General features: G+C 37.8%; 2 protein-coding genes across 2 annotated transcripts; one reads left to right on the top strand and one right to left on the bottom strand.

Moving 5' to 3' along the window:
* Positions 1 to 399: 399 nt before the first annotated feature.
* Positions 400 to 8,028, top strand: chrdl2 (chordin-like 2). The gene is made up of 11 exons (XM_074672370.1): positions 400 to 534; positions 951 to 1,063; positions 1,199 to 1,292; positions 1,393 to 1,538; positions 3,222 to 3,315; positions 4,439 to 4,500; positions 4,985 to 5,153; positions 5,276 to 5,464; positions 5,565 to 5,738; positions 6,579 to 6,671; positions 6,753 to 8,028. The coding sequence occupies exons 1-11, from the start codon at positions 468 to 470 to the stop codon at positions 6,884 to 6,886; spliced, it is 1,335 nt and encodes a 444-aa protein (XP_074528471.1). The 5' UTR covers positions 400 to 467; the 3' UTR covers positions 6,887 to 8,028.
* A 6,153-nt stretch (positions 8,029 to 14,181) lies between these two features.
* On the bottom strand, positions 14,182 to 21,805 carry xrra1 (X-ray radiation resistance associated 1). The gene is made up of 17 exons (XM_074672629.1): positions 21,595 to 21,805; positions 20,930 to 21,069; positions 20,762 to 20,833; positions 20,602 to 20,674; positions 20,409 to 20,506; positions 19,918 to 20,066; positions 18,435 to 18,539; positions 18,230 to 18,342; positions 18,076 to 18,128; positions 17,911 to 17,991; positions 17,730 to 17,823; positions 17,517 to 17,635; positions 17,330 to 17,419; positions 17,095 to 17,242; positions 16,864 to 16,979; positions 16,663 to 16,768; positions 14,182 to 16,590 (listed from the first exon to the last, which is right to left on the bottom strand). The coding sequence occupies exons 1-17, from the start codon at positions 21,683 to 21,685 to the stop codon at positions 16,418 to 16,420; spliced, it is 1,821 nt and encodes a 606-aa protein (XP_074528730.1). The 5' UTR covers positions 21,686 to 21,805; the 3' UTR covers positions 14,182 to 16,417.
* Between the last annotated feature and the right edge of the window lie 122 nt (positions 21,806 to 21,927).

Genomic DNA, 21,927 nt, shown 5'->3' on the forward strand with positions numbered 1-21,927 from the left:
CTACTCGCAACTGGTTTTTGGTATCTACTCTGCACATGACGGTTGAAAACGTTAATCACTTAAGTGAGCATACATTTATAGATTAAAAAATTAAAATCCATACTATCACCTTTACTCCCCAAAATCAGTAAAATACGTCTTCATGCGCAGTAGTATATATTACTCTCTCTTTAACTCTATCTGTATCTTAACTGTATCTATTTCAACCTCTTGTTCGACTCGTCGTTCGAAATGTTAAGTAGGTCTATTTCAACAAAATATTACAGTACTTATTTCCACTTTTCAGTACCAATATATTCTGGTGTAGGCCTATACTTTGTGTCCAGGCGGAGGCGCCAAACATCATCCAGAAGAAAAAGCAAATCGTTTCTCTTTTTTTATCCTTGTTTCACACTGTCCTGCAGTTTCTGTCTCACAGAAACACATTTTTATTGCGCGTTGCGGACTCAGTCACGCACATGTAAATCATGAAGTCCATGTTTCTGTTCTTTCTCATCATTTGGTTTGCAGATGCAGAGCTGAAACCGCGGAAAGGTAAGATCACACCAGGCTGATGCTTGTTCTGTCTTGAAACGTGACGATCTTAAAATAAGGAAAGGCATGAAAGTGTGGCTCGAAGAAGGAAAGTGAAGTCGGTATTAGCCAGCTGATGTTTCACGATTTACATTGTCTTTGGTTTAAGATTAACAAAAGAAAACTTAATTTACTTTGTTCAGCCAAAGTAAACACTGCTCAACTTATTAAAAGATTACTTTAACTTGTCTAAATGCTTATTTGAGGTTGAGTCAGTGTCATTTGCGGTTCCTCTTGTTTTTCCTGTAGTTTTCATCACTGTCGATTGTCATAATGCTTCTTAAAGTAGGCCCTTGATGCATTTTGAAATGTCTGTCATGTTCGCTTGATGTGCGCCATATACTTGAAGCTCATCCTCCTCACTTTTTGACGCCCAGGCTCCGGAGTGGTTTGTACTTTCAAAAACAAGACATTCAACCCAGGAGATAGCTGGCATCCCTATCTGGAGCCTTTTGGGTTCATGTTCTGTATGCGCTGCGTCTGCACAGAGGTGACTTTTATCCAACTTTATGAACAGAAATTAAAAGAAAATTGCACTAAAATGGTTCCCCTGGAGCTCTCAGTTGCTGAAATAGAGGTTGAAATCTAAAGGTGAACTTTTCTCATAAACTTTGCTTTCTCTCAGACAGGCCATGTGAAATGTAACACCATTAAATGTCCCACCCTGCCCTGTGAAAACCCAGTGACAGAGCCTCAGCAGTGCTGCCCGAGATGCACAGGTAGGATGTACAGTTCCCCTTCAAATACTATCTGAGGTGTAACTATTTCAGAGAAGTACTGTTGGTTGTGATGTCCGTCCTGTGTGATGTTACTCCACAGATGAGCCCAGGATTCCTGCAGGGTTAAGAGCCTCTGTGAAGTCCTGCTGGTATAATGGGACTATTTATCAGCCAGGAGAGACCTTCACCAAGCATGACCTCTTCCCATCCAGACAGAGCAATCAGTGTGTCATGTGCACATGCTCCGTAAGTTATACCATTTCATACATCAAGCCTGACCTTTTTTCTAGTGAAACTTTTAATACACTAAATGTGTACTGTGTGGAGGGCTTTTAAGGGCCTGTAACTCCAGTTGTTCTGATCACATATTTGCTGGAAACTGCTGGTGAAATTGGTTAATGTATACTTTTTTGGAGCCGATGTAACAGTGTGCATTTTAGGCAGAAAATATACCATTTTAAAGAAATAGCAAAAGATTCAAGTATTTATCTCACACAAACTCATTCCTTGCCAGTGGGGACTATGTTTACAGAAAATTTATTCCCATGATCAATATCAGAGTCCCTCACAGCTTCTTTATATTTGAATTGTTCATTTCCTTTGCACAACAAATTTGAGGCCTAGAGGTTCAACTTAAGTGCTCCAGTCTTTCAACGTTAAACATCATATAAATATAAATATAGAAAACTTTTCTGTAGTGCCATATTAAGATAATTTGTACAAAAGTGCAGTTACTGTATGAGCTTATTAATGAGGATGTCATGTTTTTTTTTGTTTTTTTTAAGTATGCATCTATTTTTCCTTGTGTCTGTTTCCCCCCTTTTTTAAAAGACACCAGTTATTGCTGTCTGGCAGTATTTCATATTTTAGTATTGTTGGAAGCTTTTTGTAATTTCCATGACTGTTTTCTATTAATATTGATGATGGTAAAAAACAACAACAAAAAACATGTTTTATTGGTTTAAGTGTTGATGTTGTCTGGTAATGTTCAGCGCAATAGAGCAGGTTAAGAGAACAAAGACAGGTTCCAGAGAGAAGCATACGTGTGGCCGGTATTTAAATCACCCTGAAGTTCTCCTCTAAAGACGGCAAGATGTAAGAAGTTAATTTTATGAGTTGTTAATTCGTGTTTGTGTGCAGATGTTTTTATGTTTCCAAGGTGAAATTACACTAATCATCTTCAGAGTTTCATGAGCTGCCCGAGGTTGCTAAGGTAAGAGTAGGTTTTCCAGTTTGTGTGGAGTTGCTGATCAAATGCCGAGTGTTGAGACACTAAACCCTTCATTCCTCCTGTTGAGAAGCACAAAACTTCACACAGCAGCTCTGCCACTTTGGGTGTAGGAATGGGAACCGAATTAAGTACTTTTATGGGTACCGACAGAATCTTGTCTGTAGTACCGGGTACTGATTCACGTAAAAATCAAACTGTACCATGTTTCTGTACCTGTGACTGTGAGAGAGTGGAAGGGTAGGTGATTTTCCATACTGGACATGAACATTGCATTGCAAGTTAACATATTGAGAAATTAATACGTGAAATTGAAAAACTTTTTGATTTTTTTTATTAAACAAATAAATATTAACCACCACACAAATGCTCACAAAAGTACCAAAATTGATACTGTTCTGTACCAATACCAATTGCTAGGTACTGGGCGTTCGTACCATATCATTTCAAATGTAAAAGGTACCACTCTCTATTTGGGTGTGTGTCAATGTGTTTGTGTTGGGTCCTGCAAATGTATTATTCTGTTATTATTTCATGAATATGTCATTGCTTGGAATTTGTGAAAAAAAGTTATTAACACATTCAGGTTTCAGCTTTCCAGCCTAATTTGTGTAATACCTTTCAAAACAAAGTCCCAAAGATGTGTGCAGAGAAATAACAACAAATATTCTCTCTTTCTTGCTTCTTTTTTTTTTATTTAGAATGGCAACATTTTTTGTGGACTGAAAACATGCCAACCAATCACCTGTTCTTCACCTGTGCCAGTTCCTGACACCTGCTGTTTGGTGTGTAAAGGTAGTCAAACTCCTGCAAGTTAGGAAAGTTACCTGTTGTATTGCTCTATAGAAACTTCACAAACCTAATGATAACATAATAATCAAATTTAACAACTCAAAAAAAAAGGATTAAAAAACGCTGAATGTATATACCAAAGCCCAATAATTAGGCTGTACAAATTAATTAAAATTACAGCTTCAATGGTGCAAGGCATAGAGGGGATAAACCTGTGGCCCTGATGAGGTTTTATTGATGCCCAGATTGATCTGATAATAGCCTTCAGCTTATATGTTAGGTTTTTTCCAGCTTCCTCTCAACAGCTATTCCACAGGCTCTCTATGGTTCAGCGGGATAAGCTGGCTGGCCAATCGAGCACTGCAATATGGTCAGTAAACGATTATGTAGTAGTTTGGGCGCTGTGAGCAGGCACCAAGTGTTGCTGGAAAATTAGACTTGCACTTTCATGAAGCCTGTCAGCAAACAAAAGCATTGGTGCTCTAAAACCTCCTGGCAGAAGACTGTGCTCACTTGAGAGCAACACCAGCCAAATAAATGACGCCCCAAATCATCACCTGACCATCAGATTGCAGGAACTTCACACCTTTTGGACTCTGTGCCTCTCCACTCTTCCACTAGCCTTGATGTCAAAATGAATTGCCACATGTACTTTCATCTGAGTAGAGCACTTTGCACCACTGAGCAGCAGTCCATTTTATTTTCCCCTTAGTCCTGGTAAGAGGCTTTTGGAGTCACAGGGGGAGCGACTTGGTGTGAAAAGGGTGACAGTTATGGCTCCTTTGTCAAAGAGTTGTTCAAAGAGTTAACATTTAATGATTTTAGAATGGATAACATTTACTTTTACTAAAAAATATATAAAATATTTCACTTTATCAGATTTTTTAAAAATTTTTTAGACAAATATTTTTAAAAAAAATGAATATGAATACAAAAAGAATGAATTATTGTTTATACAGTAGTAAAAACAGACAAAACAGGGTTCAACTTTTTGATCGGCATACAGATCTACTGATAGTTGAGATGCACAATAACAGCGAACACTGTATCCTTTTCAAAGCCCTGATGTAAATAACTCCCCTTTAACGCCCTCATTTGTTTTCCTCTGTTTCTCTTTGTTCTGTAGATCATGGCACTAGTGGCTCGTCATCAACTGAGGATGGAAACCAGCAGCTGAACAGAGGCGTTGTATGTTGTAGCTGTTATACCATGAATCTATCATGTAACTGTGTAAAAAAATCATTGAATATGAAGTGTCCTTAAACATAGCACTGTGTAAACATCACAGGCTTCAGAGGAGCTTGGTGCTGACCTATGACCTCTGGGTGCAAGAGGGCATGAAAATTCATTTTTTCGTTGAGGATGACAGGGCTAATTTGCTAACTGGCATCACATTTTCCCTCACATGCCCATTATTAAAGATCTGTGGACCTCAACTCATAATGATAATAATAATAATAATAATAATAATAATAATAATAAGATTTTGTATTTTTTTGTGTTACAACAGACGAAAAATAATGGCATGGGCAGTATGTAGTAGTTCTGGAGGCAGCCTTACAACTTCGTTAAATTAGAGATTAATAAGTTGGTCCTTGAAAAAGTGAAGCAAATATATAAAAGATAACTGTTTTATGATTTCTGTGTTTTTGTTTTTGTTTTTTTAAAAAAGAGGCATTCAGTGGATCAGTGTTCCGGTGAGCTTAGCAAGGCGCGGTCCGACCGTGCCACTCCACCCAGGGTCAGGACTTCTCCCAGAGGTCTAAGCCTCAGTAAACTGAATCTCAAAGGAGCTTCAGAGACGACAGTGAAGATTTTGTTGCAGAGGAAACACCAAAGAGGTGAGACTTTGTCAAAACAGAAAGATCCCATACACGTATTTAATTTTATAGACGTGTCCCTCACAACTTTACGATGGTTTCCACATGTAGCACATTGCTCAGATGTTTTTCATTTCTCTCAGCTTGTTTATACAACGGGAAGACATACTCTCATGGAGACATGTGGCACCCAGTTTTGGGTAAGGTCCTGGAATGCATCCTGTGCACTTGTACTGATGGCCTCCAGGACTGCAAACGCATCACGTGTCCCAGCCAGTATCCATGCCAACATCCTATGAAACCAGCAGGAAAGTGCTGCAAGACATGTCCAGGTAGTCAAACATGGCCCCTAACGACCTCAGCTGTTATGACATGATGCTGATTGGCTGTAAACATCATCTTCAAAAAATTGTCTCTACTTTTCCTCTCCAGAAAGTAAAGCTGAAAGTAACCAGACCCAGTGTTACCTTGGATTGAAAAATAACCTCTCAGTGTATAAAGTAGAATCATCTACTCGAGCTGACTCATCCAACACAGTGAGGATCATCGTAGTTGAACGACAAAGTACGGCTGATGTTGAAGTGCAAGTCTGGAACACTGTGGAAGGTAGGGAACGTTACTGAGGGGACACTTTTGTGAAGTCCCATGATTTGCTATCCCACTTTGAGCTAGAAAGACGAGGAAGACTAAAAAACTGTCTCTGTGGAGCTACACCAGCAGCTAGCTTCCTGAGCTAAGAGGCAGTCAAAAACATAGGATCTTCTTGGTATGATATGTTTTGTAGGTTCTGGTCAAAGGAGTGTCACAAAATAAGTTAGGAGATCCTTATGCGATGACCTCATTGAGATCATTTTCAAACAATTTGCTGAATAAATGAAAAAAAGATTGGTCAATAATGCCATTAAGCCATCCTGGATTACTCCAGGGGGAAATCCGTCACAGCCACAGCCCTGGTATAAAATTTCTTAACCATAGCTGGAATCATGCATCCTGTAGCCTCATTTTAACGATTAGACAAAGGTTACATACTTTCCTTTATGCATGTTGGGTTGAGTGTAATGCTCTATATATGTCCACCAGACTGCAGTGCCATATAGCCACTTTGATGAAACATAATGGAACAGATATTAAAAAGAGGAGCCACAACAGCACTAACTGCTGCTTTGCTCATTAGTATTATGTTTTGGTAGTTTATGTAGTGTTTGACACCTTTGGTAATATTTTTGCATTCTGAATGTAGACAAGCTTCCCTACAGGATGCAGCATCAACAAATGAGCAGTCACAAATACTCTACAAGGTTGTACTGATTTGAAAGGTCTGAACCACACCACAAAGCAAGAAGGCAAATTGTAGTATTTTACACAAATGTAAAACCTGTATTAAAAAAAAAAAAGGTATTGTTGCAACAATATATGTCCGTTATCTGAATTTCTTGTCTGATACAGGTGCTCTACAATTAATGGACATTGGTGATGTTCAGAGAAAAGACATTGTGGATCATCCAGAGAATTACACGTTGCTGACAACCCTTGATGAAGGTCAGTTTCATGATGCTCCTCCAGTAATCCTTCTCACTTATTAGTGTTTTTAAATTAATCCTCAATAACTTTATTTTTCAGAGATGTGGAAAAAATTCAAAGAAGAGGGAAGAAATCTGAGTCAAGCTTCTCAGACCACAATCTGTGAAGACAGCATTCGTGAGATGGTGACTTTCCTAAATCCCAAGCAGATCGAGGACCAGTGTTCCCCCTAAGAGTTCTTCCTCCAGTGACTGTCTTCATTTGATACTTTCAGAAGTACATGTTAGTATACAGCATTTTTTAATCATATATGTTGCACTCTGTGGATCCTTTTTTTTTTATAAAACAAAACAAAACAAAACAAAAACATAGTCCTCTGATTAAAAGTATCCAAGATTTTTTTTTTTTTTTTTTGGAATATGTGAGAAAAAGGGGCCCATTTTGTTTGGACTGTAAAGGGATTTTAAGGTTTTTAAATGATATTCAACATATTTATTGTAAATACAAAAAGAAATGTCACTTTATTTAAAGTGTATTGGTTCCTGTATAAATTCATTGTATATACATCATGTGACTGTATGAATGTTTTGGCATGACAGCAGGAGACGCTGCTTTTTGGTTCAGTCTGCCTGTGAAAGCACAACTGTCCAAACTGTGTCAGTGATAGTGGGAAAAAAAAAAAAAAAAAGTGTCTCAGCTCAAGAGCTCTCTGAAGTCAAAATATAGACACAGATGCTATTTTTATGCAGCCACAGTATCTGGTTTGTTATTGTAGCCGAATGACATTTTACAAATGTGCATACCAGATATAATTCTTATTTAAGTGGTTATAGTTGATGTAGCTCAACATCCTTTGTACCTCTGCTCACAGTTTTTATCCACAAAGTTTTCTCAGTGTTTTACTCCACTAAGTGTTTTTTCCTTGCTTTTGGCCGCAACTTTCATGTTCAAATCAAATACAGGGTTGTGCAAAGCAGAAAAAAACAGAGGGACTATTTGTTTGAGACAAGCTTATAATGCAGTCAAGATCTCACTCCTGTGTTTGAAGGCGGCGTGCTGATTCATTTGTAGTTTGTGTGTTTGCCACAGCAGAGCGTTCCTTGCGTTGCTGTAGCCCAGAGGCTCTTATTAAACAGAACTCCGGAAGGGCAGATCAACTTTTTTCCCGCTGGAAATGAAATGTTATCAGGAGCATGGAAATCAAAAGCAGAAGTTTGGACTCCTTTTAGTCCCCATACTCTCTCTTGAACACATTTTCACTACCAGTTTCATAGAAAAAGCGTATCACGGTATATTTCTATGACAACATAGCTGTGGTGACAGGTTGCCTGTCTTACAACTTTGTAATCAGAATACTTTTTTCTCAAAAATAAAAAATGAGGTGTTATCTAACCTTAATCTTGTCATTTTTAATGGCAGGTAAGAGCCAGAGACTGCTTTCCTCTTTCATTTTATGAAGCTAAATAGTATTGAACAATAAGCGTGAATGTACACAAGAAAATAAAACAGTATTGTGCTTCTATGCTCTTTCATTAACTGATATCTGTCCAAGCTCAAAGGTACTCAAGATGTCCTGCAGACTGGTACATTACATTAAGTGCTGCCTATTCTGCTTCAAGATGTTTCATAAACAGTGTAGTCAAAAGATATATGTAGACTAACAGAACACTTTTTGTTGTGGATGGTTTTAGCTTTAAAATAAGTATTTTGAGTAGTTCTATCCATATAACCATTGAGCTACCTCATAAAATGGGTTTAAGCAGCTTTAAAACTTGTTGAACACTAGCATAGCACCAGATAGCAGTGAGACATTGGCTGTGTACCACTTACACTTGTTATTTTGGCACTCTCTGAATGATCAAAAAATTAAGTTCTGTACCCTGGACACTTCTCACCCTTGTGGCTGATGGTTGTGATAAATAAATAGCTGAAGAACACCTGTGCACGATTGTGAAATGCAGTTTTGGGCCAAATATTTTCAAAAACTATACCCCCCACCGTTCGTTTTTAAAAATACTTCCACCCACGTGCAGCGGACAAGTCTGCCAGTGAGTGCCGCTCAATGCATGCCAAACCCATATTTGGCAGTGTTTTCCAGGTGTACGACCCATTCCATCCAATCAGAATGAACCTTCCTCATTCAGCTGTGACGTTTGAGAACCAAACACTCAGTTTCCCGGCATCTACACAAAACCATGAAACTGGAGTTTTCCAATATCTTTACTTGTACCAGAGTTTTCAGAAAACATCATTTTTAGTGACGTAAAGCTTTGGTTTCGTGTGGCAGACAGACCTAAACAAAAAAAATATATGCAGTTTCCCAATTACCCAGCTTCATGTGGACATGGCCTTAGGCTATGTTCACTAGTAGCCTGTCGGCCACAAAAAAACGCAGTTTTACTTCGTTAAAAACGATGTTTTCTGAAAACTCCAGCCAAAGTTACGATTTTGGAAAACTCCAGTTTTTGGTTCGTTTTTTTTAAATACCCAGCTACGTGTGGCCTTAATTTTCGGTAAGTGCGAAGCTGCAGTGTTGCAGTGCTGTGTCTTCTTTTGACATCCGACACAGTTTGAACAGAACAGACTTATGGCAAAGGTCAGAGTTTTCAACTCAGAAAATCCAGATCCCTGAGTTATTTGCATATGTGCACTATCTACAACTAGCTGACACAACAGATAGCTAGCTGGCATTTCGTAGCTAGAAATTATTCATTGAACTGGTAAAGACAAATCGCAACAAGACAAAGGATAAACTCAAGAATTATATAATACAGATGGTATGCATCTTCAACCTCTGTAATTGTCTGTGATGTGTAAAAACCTATGAAAAAGAAAATCTTTGTGAAGACTTTAGCAAACAGACTTAACAGACAACTGCAAGAAGCTAGGGTGAAAAGTTAAACTCTGCCTTTGCTATCCTCAAGTTATTAAAAAGAAATTTTCTGAGTTCACAGATAGGACTACTGCGATGTGCTTTGTCTGTACAGCACTACTGAATATTTGTGCATACTATCACAGGATAAACAATACTCAGAGACCAGCGTAAGAAGCAGTAATTCCAACATTTTCAATGTCTGGGATTGTGCTGTTAGATCTAAATCAACGCCAAGAAACTCAGTGTGACTGTAATTCATGAACACAATAAAAGAAGTATAAGACAACTATTTGATATCTGTGCCACTAAAAGCAAATGAAACTCTTGGAATAACATGTCTTTAGTCATGCCTTGGAAAAAATCGCTCCCTTGAGCCTTTGTAAGAAAGATTTGTGAAAGCAGTCTTCTTGCTCAGCAGCACTGTGTGCAGTCTGTCCACAGGCCTGTTTGATCAACAGGTGTCAAATTATCACTGTGGTTCCCATGACTCAGTCAGTGTGTGACTGCAGATTTGGTAGACTGAGTGGGCTTCAGAATAATATTGCTTCCCTCCTCCGTGAACTCCCCAATGCGCTCTCTCTCTGTCCCCTCCCCTTCGACAATGACTCATTGTGTTTCTTTCACACTTTGCGCCAGACAGCTCTGTCTGTATCTCACTGAAGGCATGAAACAATATTTTGAAACAGACGCACTCCCCTCTCTGCCTTCATTATTCTTTCAAAAGGGCCGTCATAATTTTCGGAAACTGTTGGACCTGGCAGTTTCCAGCAGCCCCTCTTTAGTCGTCCAAAGACACAGTTGCAGTGAACGGGGTGAAAAGGGCTGCTCTACTTTGTTGCTGCCAACATAAATTAGTAATGAACATTTTCACGTTGCAGTTTTCCCATGCACACCCTGTGTTAATGAGTATGACATGTAGAGGTTTTATTCTCCACCTGGCACTGCGTGTTTTGACGTCTTTGTCTATCAGTTTTGAGGGAAATCCTATCAATCCTCATTTTGTGGATGCTTGAATTCGTCTCACGGGCCAATTCTGCTATGCATGCTTAGTCTTGGCTCTGGCAATTGTAACAGCTGGGGGCAGTCAGTGGGTATAAATCATGCAGTCGGTCTGTGTACTCCGCCCTGCTGCCCATGTTACCCAGATTAAGCACCAAGGGAAGAAAATGTGAGACTCAGGGTCACGACTCGGCCCATGATTTGAGGCACTTCTGAGCCTTTATCGTGATATTAATAAATCTCATTTCCTGTTATTTATTACATGTCACCTCCTTTACGAGCCAGTCAGACCAAATCAACTCATGCACTCTGCAGATGACTCCTAAAGGCTCGTGAACTCATGTGGAATTTGTAGCTTGTTTCTTTCATCGCTCTGCAACAATCATGCTGATTTGAGTTTATTTCAAAGGATCTGAATAAAACATTTCTCCATCCCCAGCGGCAAGTAGTTCCTCCATGATGCATACTGTATTTTTGAGGAACTGAAGCATTGGAACTCAATCAGGCAGCTTTTTGATTTAAAACTAGCCAAATTGTGTTAAGTTAATTAAGCTTGATGGATGTGTTTGCTTTCATAGCTGATTAAGGTGCTCAGCAGAACCCCGTAGTTTATGCTTCATCAAAATACTTCCGAAATCTATCAAGGGCTCTGTTTTTTACACCCTCACCTTCTCATTAATTAAGTTGGCCCTGATCATTTTAGCTGATGTTTGGAGCCCGGCCAAAAAAACTTGATGGCCTCACCCTGAGTGGCTCAGTGTAAAGGTCAGACTTTTAAACACGTGCTTGTAGTGACTGTAAACTATTACAGAAAGACCACAGTGAGGTCTTTTGTTGCACAGAATCAAGAAGATCAACAACAACTTCATGATCCATAATTAATGATGACCTCTTTTCAAATGTCAGCCAGAGTAGCCGAAGCCTCTCCAGGATTACATGATAAGTGTGTTACAGTTCAATCGTCCATCAAAAGAAGATAATGAATAGGTCCAGTCTGCAGTGAACTCATTTGGCACTTGAATAATGAGGAGTGTTGATGAGGTATTCAGGCCTTTTCTTCCTGAGCCAAATTTGGTGTGAGTCTCCACGGGGTTATTCTCAAAGCTTAACTGTTGGCCCTCAGTCTGCAAGTCAAACAAGTCTTACCCAAACACTCCTCAGGCTTGATTGCAACTGTGAACACTCCAGATGTGCTGAAATACACGAACAAAAAAACACGCATACATGTATAAACAAAAATCTGCTTGCCCAATATGCAGTACATGGATGCCTTTCTGCACCATGTCTTTTGTTATTCCTGCGTTTGGACAGAGAAACCCACTCTCCTGCCAGGATCTGTTATATCACCAAGAGAATGGACGAAAATGTGTTTTCAGTTAATTCCTCACCTCATCAGTTATTCATGGGTAAGAGCAAGAGAGGTTACAAAGAAAAGTTTTAACTGTGCCTGATTATCTCTATGTTGATGTTAATATGAATGATGAGGAGATAAATAAAACATGATCTGCTCCTCTCTCAATCAGAAAGCAGAACTTCCCCCCATGCTCCATGCAGAGAAACTTCAGGAATAACTAACAAATCACAGACACATGTGGTTTCTGAGATTACCCTCGGCCTTGAAGTAATTTGTCACATTAGTAGATAGTTTTCACTTATCTAGCGTGCATGCCTCCATCAGGGTCAGTTAGGGTAATACTCAAAGACCAGCAGGCCAAAGAAGGGTCATTTTTTAAAAGCCTGTTTTATCTACAAACAGAAGATGAGTTGCTGTACAGTTAGAGTTATTGTAGTATTTTTGAAGCTTTAGTATAATTCACATATTTAGAGAAATGCATAGATTATGGTACTTTGAGAGTTCCATTTTTCCATTCAGCAACAGTGCTGCTTTTTGGGGTGGGAGAAAAAAACGAAAATAAATACATCAAGATTTTTGTTTGACAAAAACAAAAAAGGGATTCTTTGTCAAAAAATCTATTTTTTTTTTTCAAAATTCAAATTTTTCATTTCAGCCTTTGTTTATAAACAGGATTGAAAAAAGTTACCACTTTTCTCCATCAGAGGGTGAAATGTTTCTCTCTGACTCACATGGTTATGAGTAAATATGGCTCCTGATATAGTCTGTTGACACTATCATCATAATTTAACTTTTTCACATGGTCTGGTGTTCAAAAAGCAAACTAAAAATCGCAAATATCAAAGAATTGTAATTTAAATCAAATCTGCACCCCAAAAATCGTAATAGAATAGCATATCAGCCCTAGTTGATATGCTTCATTAAGAGCAAAAATCAATCTTTTGATATAGAGAAAATACTTTGGGGCATTTAAGCTACCCTCAGAGCCTCCACAATCTAAACAATATAGCAGGATTAAATAGAGGAGCAAAAAGCAAATAGACTAGGGTCTAATTTATCTAGATCAATTAAATATTCAACCGAATGAGCCAATTTATGGATGTTATCTGACAGCAAAGACAAAAAAAAAGTTGAAGCAGGTTTGTGATAGTTGGCACAAACACAGACACTAAATAGATAAATAAATAAATAAATAAATAAATAAATAAATAATGAGAACTTGATGTAATTTGTTGCCATGGGTTTGTTTCTCCATATTGAGGTCAGCGAATGTTTCATGTTTAGAATATAACAGCTCTCACTGTGGATTATCGCTGACTTTTGGCAACTTAAAGGCATTATAACTTCTTGCACAACAATTCTTTTCTTTTGTTGCTGCAAAGAATTCCAGCATGAAAATAAAACACTTTTCTTGTGCAACCATGGATCTAAACCTTGAAGCACTCACACTGCTTTTTGGTCAGGCAAAAAATAAACCTGTGCCAGGATTCACTGGCTGAGGAACAGACTCCACTGGGTCTAAGACAGCAACAACAAATCTTTAAACTGACATTCTTTGCTTGAGCTACATCCAGCTCTTAAAAGAGAAGTAATGTGGAAAGAAAATGAGATTCTGTAGAGATTTAAAGCAGCTTTGATATTACTCAATCACGGCAAAACATCTGAGCGTTTTTGTGACACAGATGAGCTCTGCTGAGTGGAGCTCCGATGGACTGGAAAATGATGTTTCTGCGGTACGTCAAGTCTCTGCCATTTGGCTCGGTCTCTTCATTATCAGTGAATATACAGCTGAAGATGAAAAGAGCCGAAGCAGATACTCAGACTGTTTGTTTGTGCTTTGTGTGGAAAAAAAGAAGCAGATCAAACTTATCTTTCAGACTTTTTAAATGGAGTGAAGTCAAACTGTGATTTACTGTATGTCACATAAAGTTTAGGTGTTATAAACTCTGACACTCTGGGTCATGAGTGTCATGATACTACTTTTATGAGATGCATGAAAACCTAGATTTTGCATCATACAAGTATAATAAAAAAGCTCAGCATGCTCAATGTGTTATTCAGAAAAAAAATGAACAAATAAAAAACTTGTTTTGAATGGCAACATAAAATTTCTTAATAAGAACTTCAGAGTATTTAATTAATAAAGAACTTGACAACCTCATCATCACACACGTCTTATCAAATCCATCTGCAGAACATTTTTCATCTCTGCCTGTTGAGGCTGTGGCAGAAACATTGGTCTTTGTCCGTATCCTGAGTTGGTAAACACTGTGTTACAATTGCGAGTTTCTGTCTGCAGAAGTTATGTTCACCTTGTTTAACGTTACCTCAAATACAAAAGTTTGATTCATGTGAGTTATAAGGAAATGAATTGGCTAGCTTTAACTTTACCATAAAACCTCAGAGGGGACTGAAGGAAATCTGTTGTACCAAAGTGTTACTAAATGCTGAATCGGATCATTGCTGTGTAAATGTATCATTTTTAAATTTTAAAATCATTTTTAGATGTTTTTTGTTAGGCAGGTAATAATCGTAATTGTGTGGTGAACAGGAGGTTATGCAAATTGGAATCTCTTCTTTTCTGCTCAGCTTGTGTCGATTCAAATTTGCATAACCATCTGTTCACTGCATTTTCTCCTGTACATGATAACAGCATAAGCACCTATTTCAAAGTGAATTTAATTAAAGGGGGAGCTTATACGTCATAAAATGACAGAATAGTATCTACAATGTATGTGATGTTTAATGCATAATGCACTCTGCTCACAGTGCGTACACTACTTAAAATTCGATACATACAGAAGCAGGGAAACATCCTCGCATGAATCTCGTGAAATATCTCAGCAGTGTCTATTGATTTATTCCAGGTGGGCTCAGAGTACATTCCACATCTGAGAGCTGCTGGAGAGAGAAAATAATTGAAATCATATGAAAGACAAGAGCGTGAAATCTAAAAGGGAATGAACAACACAAACAGAACATGACCAAAAGAACAAAAGCTCATACTGAACTACTGTCACTGATCCCATTTGTTCAGATTACAGCTACTATTAGGTGTTCATTTCAACAAAAGCATTCAAATTTTTTCACTATTGTTTGTTTACGTGGAGATTTTCTACTATAGATCATAAGCAACACATTAGTGTTGTTGATCAGCTGCAAACGTAAATGAAAAGCATTAAATGTAGCTATATATAAAGACCATTTCAGCTGGGTGGAGGATAACAAGTGCAGAAATACACTTTTTCACTTATAATCCCGGCCTTCAGCCGGATAAAACAAAACACAACACTAAAACTACCAGCTTGGTCAACACATGCATGCTTATAGATGTAGGCTAGGCCAAAAGACTGAGACTTCTTTAATGAGACTTGCAAGATGTAAATGTTCACAAACTGTTCAAAGCATGAAATGTCAGTTATTTGTTTTATAGCTGCAGTTGAATGTGACAAAGACACACTCTTGCAAAGTGTGCAGAATGCTGGATCGTTTCTGGTTGCAGAAGTGTTAGTGCAGCTGCTCCATCATCAGTCATCATCACAAAAACTCCTGCAGTGGTTTAAACTTTTTAGTTACACTACAGCATGTCAACCATTGACTATGTTCAGAATGGACAGTGTGGCCATGCCATTTACCATCGTATGGTTGAAGCCAAAATACCCCTGTCACAGGCGCCACCACTGGTACCTGTTGTGCAGCCTGAGTCTGCGCAGTAGAGGGTGACAAAAATAATATATATTTTTTTCTTCTGAGAGTCTAATCTCTTCTCAACTCTACCTCCCCACCCCTTTTTTACAATCCCCGAAAAAATACACAAGAACAAGCTGTCAATCATCATTAAACTTGACGTTAAACCTCGTTTTTAACCTCTTTTAACTTAGAAAAACAAAACTTAACATAAAAGAGAGGACCCGAATACAAGGCAGTCCAAAAATATTCTCAAATCACCACAACAATCTAATGTGAGAAACATTTTTACGATTTGTATTAATGTTTTAAAGTTGGACCACAGCCCATCTGGAATGACTGGAGAGCAGGATTTTTTTTACCTATATCACAGCTGGCCACCAGAGGGAGCAGTTTTTGTGGCAACCTCACTTCAAGCCGAGCAAGATGACATCCATTTTTTTTTTTTACTGTCTATAATGTCAACATAGAGATCACCCCAGTTCAATTCTGTAATGAAGATGTGTGTGAAATCTGCTCATCACCCAGAGAATCAATAATGTCCTCAGATCTTATGGTAATTCAAGTTCTTCAATTCTAAAAAATCTCGACAAATCTGTCTTTGTTTACTCAAGTCAATACCAAAACCACACAATAAGACACTAACTGCAAATAATTTCTCAGACTCCCTAAAGTTATTAGTTTTAAGCTTCTACAGATTCTGTCTCTGTTGTTTGCTAAAAATGTGTAACAAACTGTGCTAACCAGTGCTTTAATTTGACATGTGCTTGATGTTCTGATGTTATCTCATGACAGTTGTTTGCCAACACCGTCATTGCGTGATCCAGGAACGGATAAAAAAGGAATGGCTTAGTTAAAGCACTTGAATGTGAGTGTGTTCAGCTCTGTCACACATTCAGTTCTGGTTACTTGTTCCATTGTTTTCCGATGAACCTTCTTGTACTTGTTCTTCATATCTCTCAGCAGAGATTGAGCCTCCTTGTGATCCTGCCTTGTATAACTTGGGCTGCACATGGCTCTTCCTGAATAAAAACAGAAAGTTTTACAATAAAGAACAGTGAGGTTGTTTGACAGTGTATCAGAAATTTTCTTACTTAATGAGACTTCTCTTATCGATGAACTGGCTTTGATTTCCTTTATCATTTCATCAATCTTCTCCAGTGGCTGCTTTAATAGTTTCACAGGTGGAAGTTTCTTAATCTGTGAATAAAAAATGTTTTAATGTTTAAAACAAAGACAGAAGCAATTCAATTTTTCTTTACTTCAGTCTACAGATTAAGTTTAAATTTACAAACCCGTTTCTCTCTTTCTCTGTATGGCGTCTGGATGCTATCAAGCTTTGGTTTGGAGTCTCTATAAACATTCAGATTCTTCAGTGTGTGTTCCAGCATCTGAACAGCTGTTTGGATTCCTGCATGAGGAAAAAAATGTTTTATTCTTGTTACAATTGCCTGTTTGTGAAGTCTAACTTTTGTCCAAGAGCTGGAGGGAAATGTGCATGAATTAGCATATGCAGAAGTCCTCACCAATGGGCTTCGTATCACCAGGGTTTGCTTTTGCATCCATCAACATTTCATAGCACTGGAATTCTTCAGGAATGTTCACTGCCTTATTTCTATTTTTGTTTTTTGTGGATTCTTTTACATCAATCTCAAATGGGAAAAAATCTGTCATCTAAAAATGACAGATAGACAAAATGAGAAGACAGTTAAGGACATGTATCTCTGAAAGGTGTCTATAAATCAAATTTTAAGCAAATACCTGAGTGACAAAGAAGTGGTTAGTGTTTTCTTGGCTTAATTCTGGTGTTTTGTCAGCAGTTGTTGAAATCTTTGAGTTTCTTTTTTCTACCTGCAGTTTAAAGATTAAAAAGGGAGAATTTTCATCTGGTACAAACTTAATGGGTCATAATAAGAAAACATCAGCAGTGCAGAAAAAAAAAAACAACCTTCTGTTTCAGATTAGTGGACTTCTTTACTTGCACTTTCACAGCTCCTTCTGTCTTCTTCCTTTTTATGGTTATCCCCTGTCTCTCTTGAAGGTAATGGGTGAGTAATGGATGGTCTCCTGTGTTCAGACGGAAACATGAAGGTGATGACCAGAATTTAAAGCTCCGTATTCATCTTTATATAAAAAAGGGAGACAGAGACAGGAGGGTCACCTCGTCTCTGTGTGGTCAGGGGGTTGGAGCAAATATTGATTTCTTGCAGTGACGGGAAACGAGTGGCAGCCAGTAGTGCTTCCTCCTTTGAGATCTAAAGATTTAACACTCATCAGACATCTTAGTTTGTTTTTCAAACAGAGCTTGATGTTGATTCATTTGTATGTACAATGTAACTCACCTTATTGTCTGCTAAATTCAGGTACTGAAGTGCTGGTAGAAGCAAACTGGACCCACTGTGGGGTTCTTCCTTGTGTCCAGTCTATAGTGAGTGATACAGATACTTTAAAAAAGAAGGGGGAACTGAATTAGACATCTTGAACGCCAAATGAAAAACAGGAATTACCTGTGAGACTTTCTTGAAATTTTCTTCAGGGTTGGGTTTTGAGTCAGTATGATCTGCATTGAGAGGACAAAAACAATTTCATTCCTGGTTTCCTGAGGCTGCTGACTAGTCTGTTGTTATTGTTGTTGGGTTGTTTATGGAATTTGCAACAAACCAAGAAACTTTTCTCCAACTTCCTCTTCTCCAGCTGAAGGTTTGAAAGAGTCTGTCAGCTGCATATATGGTATTTCAGTGATGTAGTTTCCCTGTAGGTTTAAATGCTTCAGCCTAAAGTTGGAAGTAAAAGTAAAATTAATGAATCTCTGCAAAGTTTCTGTCTTGATTTATGCTTTATTGTCTTAGCGAGAACTTTAAATGACCTCTTAAGGTTTTTCAAACTGCTGAAGACTGCAGAGGAGAGTTTGTTATCATCCAGCATCAGGACTTCAAGGGCTCGAAACTGTGTGTCTTCTTCCGTAGCAGGTCTGTGAAAGACAAGGCATTACATTAACCAGAAAAACCAAGTCCACACTGATTGATATGAGATGTGATTCATGATGCTTTTGAACATTTACATGCAGCACGTACGCATAACACTGTCTGCTCTCTGTGTATGGCTGCAGAACAAGGGGCCTGAATGCTTCTCCATTAGATATGGATTTGAAACCTTTGTGCACCCCCTCCTGGTCAATCTTAAAATGGTTTTTGGTGGGCCTGCAGTTTCTGGCTTCATGACATCATTATTGTGTTGACATTCTGATTACCTTCGCCAAGGAGGTTATGTTTTTGGGAGACTCTGTCTGTGAACAATATATCTCAAAAAGTAACAAACAGATCTTTATGACATTTTCAGGAAATGTCCAAAATGGGATAAGGAAGAAGTAATTAATTTTTAGAGATGATCCGGATCACCGTCTGGATTCAGCATTTTTTTTAAAGGATTCTTTATTATGAGATAGGGTCGTTTTCACCATATGTGTCAATAACTCCACGATAAATGGTTACAAGACACGATAATTTCTGACAGATGTAAAAGTATCCTGGCAATATTCTGGATACTAAGATCTGGTACATGAAATATGTACTGGGTCATCATCATTTTCAACACTGTCAGGTAACAAATTATCGTACAAACCTGCAACTAACACCAAATTGTAGCAGACATTAAAGTAGGACTAAAGTGTTGTGTGACTATCAAAATATGCTTGGCAGAGGTCTGTGCTCTCTGAGTGCTTTTCTACTTTTCTTTTGGGATTTGTTTAATAACAAAAAAACACCAGTTTGTAGATAAAGTATACCATATGCCTAGTTAAAGTTAAAAAAAATGGAAAGCATTACTTACATTTCTACCTTTGTAAGTAGCTTCATAGTCATGACAATACCTTGGTTATGAACCATAATCTGAATTATATTGTGACTTTATTAATGTCAGAAGCAGACTGAGGTAAGAATCAGACTAACTAGAGTATAAATTTAAATTCTCTAGCGTAAAACGTGCAATTAAACAGAACAGCTGTCTAGTTCTAGCAGCCTCTCTGTCACTCATATCACCTTTTTTTTAATAGCTGTCAAGTCTGCCTCTGTCTCGCTGGAAAACCAGTTGTTACACAAAGCAGTGTCTGAAAAAGCTGAACCTTGTGATGCGAGAATAAAAGCAATGCTGCATTCACTTTGTTTCACAGAAATAACAACAAAAAACAGCATCACTTTTAGCTTTAATGCAGTAGCTCCAGTCAACTTATCTGACCCCAGGTAACTGATTTTTTTTTTTATCAAAGTGGTAGGAGTACATTAAGACCAAAATCCAATAACAAACATTACACCTAGTCACAGTTGCTACTTAAAATGTCTTATGTAACTTACAGTTTAGTAGGGTTAGATAGGGAAGAACCCAGGTTAGATGGAAGGTGACGAAGCTGATTCCCAGTCAGATGAAGATCTTTAAGACGAGGAAGCCAGCCGATGGAAACAATAGCATCAGTCGACAAATTGTTGAAGGAAAGATCCAAAACCTGCGAGGTTTCAAATGATTTACTCGGATAAATGAAACTATACAGCACTTCCCAACTATCAAACAAGTCTCAACATCTATACATAGTTTGCTTTGTTTGGCAATGATTCATATCAAAGTTCCTCTAATACTTAACAATAAGGCATTTGGGAGAAGCTGGAAAAAATAAAGACGTGACCATAAGATATGAGCGATTGTGGTACAAAGGTATTCAAATTTTTTGTTTTTAAATAAAAAGGTCAAATAGCGCTCCTTAGGACATGTTGACAACAGAAACATAAGATATTATTAGTCATATGAAGGAAATGTGTATTTAATTTGTATGTCAATGTCAGCATTATACCTTGAGATGAGGAAAATCAGCCGCATCAAACGTCATGCTGCAGATTCTGTTTAATGACAGGTTCAGTTCTTCCAAAGACACAAAACTGCTGAAAGAATCTGGTAAAGAATAAAACCCTAAATATCAAGACTCCACAAGAGACCCCAAAACTTAATAGGATAAAATCTGCATTAAAAGTGATAAAATAAGTCACCTAAAGAGAGAGTGTTGATTGATGCATCAATGTTAGCTACGTTGATAAAATCCTTCAGCTCCTCTTGGTTTACCTGCAAACGCACAGAGTGCAAACCTTTTTTTTTTAATAAACAACCCAGCTACTTTAGAAAGAAATGTTGAAAAACAAAGAGACTTACAGAATTCAGTTCCTGCTCACTGATGTCCACAGTGCAGAGCTCAGATGGTTTATCAACACAACCGTGCAGGAGCTACAACAGCAATATTAATAAACAACTAAATTAAAATAAAATGTTTTTTTCTCACACACGACTGACATAAAAAAAAATGAGATTTTAGGGCCTTACCAGAAAAGATGCATCTAATATGTTATCAGGGGGAGGGCCAGTGTTGCCACCCAATGGATGAGTCTCTTTTATTCTTCTCTGCAGTATTCTGTATCTCTGTTCCTCTGTCTTCCTGTATGCAACAAGCCAATGCCCAGCACCTCCAAGAAATGAAAAAATTTATTTAAAAAAAATGTCAGCCAGAACAGTCTAAAAATGTGAAAGTATAGGGATTAATTCTATAACTGACAGCCTGCCAATTATTCTTTTCTTTCTTCCTTTCTTTTTTTTCGTTTTGAAGACAATGAGAAATTGAATAACTTCTGATGTTCAGCAGCATATCAAATTATTTGTATTTATCATGGAGTAGTTGGAAAATAAAATGCAATATATTAAAAATAACTTAAATCATCCAGTTTTGCTAATATATTTAATTAAAATTATCATTTAAATTAAGAATTCACACAACTATAAAATCAAATTAGGAACGTCGACTTACTGTCGGATGAATAAATCTGGTTTTGTGTTTGCTTTTTTCATAATGTAGTAATACCAATTTTCCATTTTAATATTAAAGGCCTTCAAGTAAATTGCTAAAAGTTGTTTGAGAGAAATTTAGTATGAATGTCCAATGTGTTATATCTTTGGTATACTCCTATTTAAAAGGCTATTTCAACTCAACTCACCCTCTTTTCTTCGGTGCAGTAATGTCCGGGCAAGCAAACATTTGGCGGGATAGTTATTTCCGTCGAACAATTTATCGGATGCTGCTGTCATCGTGTATGCTGGTGTTATCCATTTATCTCGAATAAACTTTCCATTTCGAAGTCCTTTTGAGCTTTTCACTAAGCCACTTTCAACACTGCATCAGAAAGTGAGCCACTCTGTAGTCCTCCGTATCCTAGCAACAACGTGTAAGACGATAGTTGCCATCCTGTCCTGCAGGGGGCAGTGAAGCTGTAAATACGTCTGTACAGGCGAAGACGGAAGAAACTCGTAAGCTTGGCTAGTCAAAGATT

The sequence above is a fragment of the Halichoeres trimaculatus genome, unplaced genomic scaffold (genome assembly GCF_033239565.1).
Source record: "Halichoeres trimaculatus isolate MK-OKI-2021-1 unplaced genomic scaffold, fHalTri1.1 fHalTri1_scaffold_6, whole genome shotgun sequence".
NCBI lineage: Eukaryota > Metazoa > Chordata > Actinopteri > Labriformes > Labridae > Halichoeres > Halichoeres trimaculatus.

What these genes read in the sequence shown, in the direction of transcription:
- xrra1 (XM_074672629.1), bottom strand. Translation starts at nt 21,685, where the DNA reads ATGACAGCAGCATCCGATAAATTGTTCGACGGAAATAACTATCCCGCC. An exon ending in AGTTTGAAAAACCTTAAGAG is followed by an intron (nt 18,343 to 18,434) that starts GTCATTTAAAGT and finishes TTCCAACTTTAG; the next exon opens with GCTGAAGCATTTAAACCTAC. An exon ending in ACAGAGAAAGAGAGAAACGG is followed by an intron (nt 16,769 to 16,863) that starts GTTTGTAAATTT and finishes TTTTATTCACAG; the next exon opens with ATTAAGAAACTTCCACCTGT.
- chrdl2 (XM_074672370.1), top strand. Translation starts at nt 468, where the DNA reads ATGAAGTCCATGTTTCTGTTCTTTCTCATCATTTGGTTTGCAGATGCA. An exon ending in AGCAGCTGAACAGAGGCGTT is followed by an intron (nt 4,501 to 4,984) that starts GTATGTTGTAGC and finishes TTTTTAAAAAAG; the next exon opens with AGGCATTCAGTGGATCAGTG. An exon ending in GCTGACAACCCTTGATGAAG is followed by an intron (nt 6,672 to 6,752) that starts GTCAGTTTCATG and finishes TTTATTTTTCAG; the next exon opens with AGATGTGGAAAAAATTCAAA.